Source organism: Anneissia japonica, unplaced genomic scaffold (assembly GCF_011630105.1).
Source record: "Anneissia japonica isolate Jap-2015-1 unplaced genomic scaffold, ASM1163010v1 scaffold287591_len41410_cov117, whole genome shotgun sequence".
Taxonomy (NCBI): Eukaryota; Metazoa; Echinodermata; class Crinoidea; order Comatulida; family Comatulidae; genus Anneissia; species Anneissia japonica.
Window position 1 is genome coordinate 29,541 of NW_022732919.1, and position 9,638 is coordinate 39,178.

At 34.3% G+C, this 9,638-nt stretch overlaps 1 protein-coding gene across 1 annotated transcript in view; it reads left to right on the forward strand.

The window, feature by feature from the left end:
* LOC117115926 overlaps positions 1-9,632 on the forward strand; it is a gene marked incomplete at its 3' end in the record, with an annotated part of 31,414 nt that extends 21,782 nt beyond the window's left edge. Inside the window, exon 8 of the mRNA XM_033259812.1 lies at positions 8,077-9,632. Within this exon, the coding sequence (XP_033115703.1) occupies positions 8,077-9,632 (1,556 nt within the window). The remainder of the gene's footprint in view (positions 1-8,076) is intronic.
* Positions 9,633-9,638: the final 6 nt, after the last annotated feature.

Here is a 9,638-nt window from a genome sequence, read left to right on the forward strand (position 1 = left end):
AGCTAGCGAACTAAACGCAGTTTTAAAACATGATCGATTTAATAATAAGGTAGGATACTGTATAACAAAACAATAAAGTTCTAACATTGTTTATTTAGTAAATTGCAACATTGCTTACGTGTTGAAAGCTGGTAAACTATATTTCAATATTGTTTACGCATTGATTATCAGCTCGACGATCCAGCCTACGATCATTGCAAAGCTAATTAAAATAACAATGACCTTCGTAGTGGTTCGTAGCTACGTTCCAAACGGTACCTACGAGCAGGCTACGAGTGGTTACGCGCAGATACGAAGCGATATTTCCTGACTGTACTGTATTTGTTTTATATACCAATACATAGATTGTATTGTAGGCATCTGATTGGTTGAAAAACAACTTCAGGTATGACAGTAAATAATGACATTTTCTGAAATGTATACTACGATCATCAACAAAGTACAGTACCTTTATTCACAGTTGCAATCATATCGGTATAAACTTCAAACTACTTAAGTACATATTAAACACAATTTTAACAGTAAAATGTGAACAGCTGATAAATAAATAATTAAAATAAAATAAATTAATTAATTCAAAATAATGATGCAGAAAAAAAGGCCACGTACACTCTGCAGGTGCAAAACGGCACCGCGAGCAGCTCTGCCAAAAGATGGATACGTGCGCATAATAAGATGACATTATTATTATTCTTATTATTATTGTTATAGATTTCAATTTTGTATTTAGGCCTATTTATTATAACACCACACATTTTTCTATATTAAAAATGGAAGAATTGTTTTCTTAGCTGCTTGTTGTACTGGCATTGAAGTTTATTCAGCTTTACATATATTTTCTTCACCTTAAAACCCACCTTGAGTATTCTTTCCCAGTGTCATATTGCAGTTACCATAGTACCAGGGTTCATTTGACCCTACAGTACCTTCGTTTGGCCTTTCCCAAAACCTTTAGAATTTATCTTAATGCTGTACAGTACAATTAAACTCGCCTAAGTCGAATAAAGTTGATCTTATTTTACATGCCAAATTGTTGAGTTTTCCATTAATTAATAATCTGTAAGTCAAATTGTATCTACTGTAAGTTGAACAATATTTCAATGGCATTTTGGAATCAACAAGTTCAACTGTACAGTACAGTCATGAAATATTGCACTTTTACCTGCGCGCAGGCTTCGTAGATACATCGTAGCCTGATACAAACAATCTAACCTGCGCACAGGCTTCGTAGCCTGATATAAACAATCTAAGCAAGGCTACACGAAGCGAACCTACGAAGCAAAAGCATGTTGTTTATTTGTATGTGCAGAAAGACTGCTGCAGCTTACTGGAATAAACAATGTATTGTTTGATAATTTGTGAATGGCAAACACGAGTTTAGACCGTTAATTTAAAGTATGGAACTGTTTTTCAATAAGAAAAACGTACACTTGACTTCATGGGAGTCTCCTCTTCCACTCGCTGTCCACGACAGGAACTTGTTTGTACTGCTGTATTTTTTTTTTTTAATTAATTGGCCTAGGCCTAGCTTATTTTTCATTTACAATTATTTTACCTCATTTAAAATGTCAAAAAACGATGTCCTCAATGGCAATACACAAATGTGAAAAGATTGTTCATCAAATGATATTTTGTAGTCTTGATTTAGTAAGATAAATAATAAATATAAAGGAGAATTAACGTCCGTTGGTTGTAAAATTACAGAATGTCACATGGAAAACACAATGGAAAATAAAACTTAGCCAGCATTAGACGTCAGAGTGCGCGCCAATCAGAACACAGTAAAGTGTGTTAAAGGTTAACCTCGTGGCAAATTTTAAAAAGCTGTGAGCAACAGTGAGTAAAAAACGGAGTAAATGCGGTCTAGCATGACTAGCCTTAATTCGGCAAGGTAGTGATTTCTATACTTCCATTTAGTATTGGATCGCTTTGCAGGTTGTTCTGCTTCAAATTACGGTAAACCATAAACAACGTGATCTGTAGAAATCGTAATAATTTGTACATGATTTGTCATCAGTATTAAAAGAAGAAAATTCCTACTACCAGAAGAATAATATCAGATCAAAATTCTCCGAATTGGAAAGTTTACCAGTATAACTACTGTCTGCTCTCCTCCTCTATAGGGGAAAATGTAGGCCGTACGTAAGCCTAAATGACATACTGAATGCCCACTACTGTAGGTTACCCACCCAGCTAGCGAACTAAACACAGTTTTAAAACATGATTGATTTAATAATAAGGTAGGATATAACAAAACAATAAAGTTCTAACATTGTTTATTTAGTAAATTGCAACATTGCTTACGCATTGAAAGCTGGTAAACTATATTTCAATATTGTTTACTCATTGATTATCAGCCCGACGATCCAGTCTACGATCATTGCAAAGCTAATTAAAATAACAATGACCTTCGTAGTGGTTCGTAGCTACGTTCCAAACGGTACCTACGAGCAGGCTACGAGTGGTTACGTGCAGATACGAAGCGATATTTCCTGACTGTACTGTATTTGATGAAAGATGGTACTGGGCAGCGAATATCATTTGGATTCTCCATCATAACTTTGGCTTTGCTCCAAAGAATCTTGGAAGCATTTCTGTATTTGTATTTTTTAATACCTTCATGAAGTTCAAAGCTCTCTGTGGTCATCTTTCAGATATTCCCTTTCCTTGTTGCCAAAGTATAACATTATCATTATGTCTATAAGAACTTTATCCTGCAAATCTTCTGGGGTATTTAAGTTGAATAAGTTTGAATAAGTGCCATTTCTTCCTTTTGTGCTTTAATTTTGCCTTTTTATATCTTTGGCAAAAAGCGAATTGAATACTCTGCAAGATTTAGATTCACTGTCCTTTTTAATATCAACTTATTGTTGTTCAAAAAATGTTGCTGCAGCCCGAAACAAATGCTTTGCATTGATTTCTTTGAATTTGAATGCAGTTCCCCATTATTCTGACCGCCTAAATCGGTAGGGTTGGCAGGTATGAATAATGACATTTTAAAAAATGTACTGTAACTATCATGAGAGTAACTTTATTCACAGTTTCATACCAGTGTAAACTTCAAACTACTTAGTACATATTAAACACAAATTTAACATTAAAATGTGAACAGTTAAATATTGTATATTGTGCTGCAGTGTTTTTTTTTAATCAGTGGCCGCAGATTTCAATTTTGCATTTAGGCCTATTAATTATGTGCACCACACATTTTTCCATATTAAAAATGGAAGAATTGTTTTCTTGCTTGATGTACTTTCATTAAAATTAATCCAGCTTTATAGATATTTTGTTATCTTGACTACTCGTTGAGTGTTCTTGTCCAGTGCCATAGTACCAGGGTTCATTTGGTCATTCAGTGCCTAAGTTTGGACTTTTGCCAAAATTATTGCACTCATAATTTTAGCTTATTGGTGTATTTAATGAAAGATGCTACTGGGCAGCAAATAGCATTTGGATTCTCCAGCATAACTCCACCTTAGCTTTGCTCCAAACAATCTTGGAAGCGATTCCGTATTTGTATTTTTTTAGACCTCCTTCAAGAATTTCAAACCTCTCTCCAGTCATCTCTCAGATTTTGCCATCCCCTGTTGCGAAAGTACATTATGTCTATAAACACTTTATCCTGCAACTCTTCTGTGATAAAATTCAGAGATGTTGGAATAACTGCCATACAGTATCTTCTTTTGTAACTGTAATTTTTTGTGCTTAATTTTGCCCTTTCCTTACCTCTTTTAGTTTAGAAAACGACTGAAACGCTCTGCAAACTCTCTAAATTTGCTGTCCTTTATAATATCAACTTTACATTGTTCAAAAAATTTCGCTGCAGCCCGAAACAAATGCTTTGTATGAATTTCTTTGAACATAGTTCCCCTCCTAGTGACGTGAAGAGGTGTAGGCCTTAGCTAGAACTCCATGGAGGCCTGCATTTGATAACTTGTTTACACTCGGCAAATCAGAGTTTGTGGCTTCAAGCTACTCTTCAAATATTCAGACAGCATACTTTACTTGCTACTCACTCACTATACTTTTCAAAATGTTCATCAACGTGTTTAAATCTGGAACAATTTGCCATGTGTTTCCTAGCATACCAATACGTAGTGGGCAGCAGAGCGATCAACTGCTTCCAGGTCATCAACAAATTTTATTCAAATTAGAAGTGTGCCACAAACAATAGGCTTAGCATAATTTTCTTCATTGGAAACGAATTGCGAGAGGAAAAAACACAAAAGACTAATGATTGGCTATTAGGGCATTGCTAGAACTATTGCCCAACTTTTTACCAATCAACTGTCTGGAATGTATGTACTGTAGTCAGTGCATAATATATTATGCACTTCTTGCTACATAATAACTTTATTTTATTTGAAATCTTGTAATTGATTTTATAGGAAACTATTTTAAGCAGCCATACATTCAACTAAAGTGTGAGCTAAAATGTGAATTCATCCAAGGCTTGTAGAGATCGGTCACTGAGGCAGAGTTGGTGGGGGGGAGATTTTGATAATATCTATCATCTAAATGACCTAGGTAAGTAGTAATTTAGAACATGTTTGCCTACTAAGAGAAAAGAGAAATTTCATGGGTCACAATCTAGAATTTGTCAGTGGACTTTTTTCAGTAAATTCTTTACATAGGCCAACATTAATTAGGCCAAATAAAAAAAATTATTGCGTTGGCCAGCCCGACCGACGTCAGTACTATGCCGTGTGTACTCGCCGTGAGTCTTGGGGAGATGCCTTATTGGTAAAATGGTCAGAACCAGACAATTCCGACTTTTGATAGTGTTTGGAATGTGTTACTTATAGAAAGTAACACAATTTTCACATGGCCTAGAATATTAGCTATATTTTAAGTCAGTGGTGATGTTGTAATTTTCATTTCCACATAAATTTTCTACCTATCTTTATTACTCTACATGCATATTGTGGAGTTACATTGATGTGAACTGTAAAGAATTAATATTGTGTTATTAAATCTATTTTAGTGTGAAAGTTTGTGAAGCTCAACATTTGGAGTAATATTATACAAGGATGCTGGAAACAGGTAAAATATTGATAATGATAGTTGGTAATATATGGGCCTGCAATGCTATTTCACACACATAGTCATCATGCACAAAAGTAATCACAAAGTGGTGCTTCATTATCATCACTCATTAATAAATGCAAAATTCAGCCCCGGCATCTTTCCAAGCTGTGCATACATACAGTACATTCAACATAATATGTATTCTACATGTTTTCAAATTATTGCTTTAATGATACAACCATTTGCATGATAAATAAATCCTGGATTAATCATAATTGAAGATTTTTAGTTATTTTAAAGCCTGATGTATACATTTATGTAGTAGGAAGACCGAATTCTATACATCTTGCTCAGTATACTTATATATATACAGTATACTAAATTTTGAGAATGTCTCGCCCTACAGTATGTGACCTTTTATCATTTGCATGCAGAACAGGTTTATGTTTATAGGGAGAATTTGATAACCTCTAATGTAATCATCAAGTGCTGAAAATTAATTATTAACAATATACTATTAAACTGTTTTTTAAATTTTATACATTACAATTATTATTTTTATCATTTGAATTTCCCCACAGAGTTCTCGTCGATGCTAGTGCAACTTTCTGATGCAATCAGCAAGAAAGGTGAAAAGTATGTAGACCTGTTGAGGGTTCTGTACAGAGATCTTGCAAATGTTAAATCAGATTTGGAGAAAGCTAAGTGTGCATTTGATTTATTTCAATTGCTAATAGCACCTGGCATTTTGAAGCCAACAGACATTTCAGTTTTGTTTGAAACAATTGAACTAACTGGATTGAAATATTTGAAAGAAATAATCAAGAGATATGAGACATATCCTGATGAAGTGAAGATCACTCGATTTTCACCACATCGTCAACAGGTTGTTGCTCTGGGAAAAGACTTTTCAGTTAAAGATCTCCAGAAAGCTAGTCAGTTATGCGAAGGCAATTTTTCTAGTCCATGGAAACTTATTCAACATCTTGAAGATACATCTGTTTTAACAGAAAATAGCATGTCATCATTTCTTCAACGTTTGAAGGATAATAAAGTAAATGAAGGTTTGTAATAAATATAGAATATCACATTTAAATATCCATGCATGTAGGACATGATAATTAAAAGCTCTACTTTTGTATTGAGATAGTTCTTAAGCAGTTTTCAATTTAGAGATTGAATTCAATGAGAATAGTCGACGTGAACCACACTATGATTTTGCTCATAATGCCCAATGATTCATTCTCTTTACAGACAAGTCAGGACAATCAGAACAGCCACAAAGGTCAAGGGCAGATGAAGGTGAGTTTATTAAATAGCATTATATTGCCATTTTAAGTAAATTCTAACAAAATCTAAATTATACATAGACAAGTTTAATAGAGTAGTTACATATTGCACACTGGGAAGTTGTTGAGTTACACGCTTCGCAATACCGGTACTGTTACCTATGTACAGTAGATGACAGGTGTATATTATTAGTTCGTATATCAAAATTGGCATTAGCCTATCAATAAAATTAACATATTGCAACTAAATGTTTAAGTCATTAGAATTATACAATATTTCATCATCAGTTGCATCATAATTTGAGTGGGAGGCAGTGGACAGCGGGGCTCAAAGCATCAGGTGTCTGTTAGCATATTTTTAATTAAAAGAAAATTGTGTTCCCAGGCAACACTGAGAATTCTTAACATACAGTAGGTGATACAACAAAATTTGCAATTCAAAAATGCCCAGATCACCAGATCACAAGTGGGCTTTCTCTTCTTCTCCCATATCCATCTCTGGACCTCTGACTAGGGCCAAGCATACTCTAGCCCTACTATAGAACAAGGTTGCTCACTTTGCTCTGAATTACAACAGGCTTGTATAGGGCTAATACTTTCCTCCTAGCCTAGAACCCTGACAATTGCATGATGTCACTGTTCTTGATACCGCCACCAACACCCCCTTCCCCTGCTTGTTCTCTCGCATCTCGTCTCTTATACACATCTAGATGTGTATAAGAGACAGGTTAAATCCTAGGATGCACAACCTACTCCTGCCTGTAGCTGCATTGGTACAGTATTTGAATATACATGGAACACTACTATGAGTTCAAGCTGCTGTATGTGGTTTAAAAAGAAATTTAAAATCAAACTAAATATTTATTGTATTGACATTAATGATGAGAGTAATGATAAAGCTTAGGGAGGTGGTAATGAAAAAGAAAGAACAAGTAAATAATTAGAGCTACAAAATTGTTTTTGCAATCATTATGAAAATGATAATACTAGGAATAGGTTCAGGGATGGACAGTTAAAGGAGGGTCTACACCACCTTAGCCCCATCATGGTTGGGAGCAGAGACACAACATTTTATGGCACATATAGTTAGCCTGAAATGGCAATCTCAGACTTTAATTTTAATAAATATTTTTTTTCCTTAACTTTTTAATTTAAAAAGAATAGAGACCTCAGGTAGGATTCCCTCACCCCACCCTCTTTCCCAATTGAATAACTTGTTCGTTTATTCATCTAGATGAAAATTCTGGATTTGTATCAGAAAATGGTATTGAAGTCATTGAACTGAATGATGTAAGGTAGAAGTGTAACAGGAACTTAATTATATATATAATAGCTATCGATTAATTTCCCATCGATTTATAATCAGGTGGTACTGGGGTGGGACAACTTAATTTCCTGCTCCACAACAAGTTATCCATTCATAGAAACCTTTATGAAGAAAGCCTACCTAAAATGGCCTAGAATGGCATAGACCAGCTATCTCCAGCTTTGAATATAGGAAGATTGAAATGTATTAATAGAGTATACAATGTACACAGTGTTCCTTTGAAAATTTATATTAAGTATATGTTAGTAATAATAATGTAGGTTTATTGTTATTATTTGTTTTGAACAATTTCAGATATAATTATCAAAGATTCCCTGATGACGAGGCAAAAAGAACTGTATCAGAATGAGAATCGTATGACACCAGCAATCTGGCATAAATGTCATAAAATAGATATTGCACAAGTTTTCACTGAACTCAAGTTGCTGCAATCTAAAAAAGAAGACAAAGGAAAAGAAGACAAGTCAACATGTACAAAAAGGGAAGGTAGACCCACATCATTAACAGAGGCATTAGATGTTATTAGGTCAACAGATTCATGTAAGGTATTAATAACAGGGAAGGGAGGAATGGGTAAGACTATCCTCCTTAAGTATATTGCTCATCAGTGGGCTACTGATGGTGAACATGTCTTTGCTGATAAATTACTGTTTCTGATAAATATCAGGGAAATTAAAGCAAGTAAAACGTTCTTGGACATAATATTGAACAAAATTGACTGCAAAGCAATAATATTGAAGAATAATTTGTCATCTTATTCAGTTGAAAGGTTCTTGGTCACACATGATGATAAAATAGTATTTTTGTTAGATGGATATGATGAGTTAGAAAAAAATTCTAAGGACCCAATAGATCTTTTCAAAAAAAGTGAATTTCAAAAAAGCACGGTGGTGATAACATCTCGACCAGACAACACAGCTGATTTGCTTGAATACTGTGATGTACATATTGAAGTAAAGGGATTCAGTCCAAGTAACATAAAGAAGTATATTCAAAATTATTTTCATTCAATCAGTGAAATCGAAATTGGCGATTCATTAATAAAAGAGTTCGGACTTGATTCAGAGCAACCATGGTATAGGAAAGACCTGTATAAGGGTGGTAAACACAAAGAAGCATTTGAATTGTGTTCATCTCCACTGTTGTTGCTTCAGATTTGTACCATATGGGAACTAAAACGTGTTCTTCCTGAATATTTGCCCGATCTTTTCAAGGACCTCATTTGTTGTATTTTAAATCAATACTTAAACAGGGCTGGCAATAAAACTGCTATTGCCAATTTTGAAAGAATTCAAGATATATATAAATCTGCCTTTTTAATTTTAGGAGAATGTATGTATGAAGGACTAAAGAAAAATATATTATCTATTGACAGATACGATTTGTCAAATGTGACACAAAATAAAACATTATTAGATTTAGCACTGGAACTTGGGTTTGTTTATGAAGATACCCCTGCTAATCCAGGGGATGTAAGAGAGATGTACACGCCACCACATAAATTAATGTCAGAGGCGCTAGCAGGGTTGTACCTGTCTACAGAAATTCAGAAAGGGAGTTCAAAGGTTGAGTATGAGGAAATCCGATGTAATGAATATTTAAATATGACAAGGGTGTTTGCAATAGGATTTTTAGGTGCTGATGCTGATAAGTTGCTGAAACCATGGTTAATAATCAGGGCCTCAAATTATCGCTCAATAGTACAATGTTTAAAACATGTAAAGAAAGAGCATGAAGATGATATTTTAGTGAAATTGGATAAGCACATGTCCAACGATATGAAAGCACATAGTGAGCAAATGTTGGAGTCATTTAGAAGTCTTATAAATGATGGCAGAGACATATCAAGTATGCATTTATTCAAACTCATGAAAAGATGTAGCATTGAATATGATCCTTACAATCTTGAAACAGCAGCAGTATCTTTGATAAATAGGTGTAGGGAAAGGCAGTGCCAAATTGTTGTACATACCTTAGTGTTATTACAAGTAATG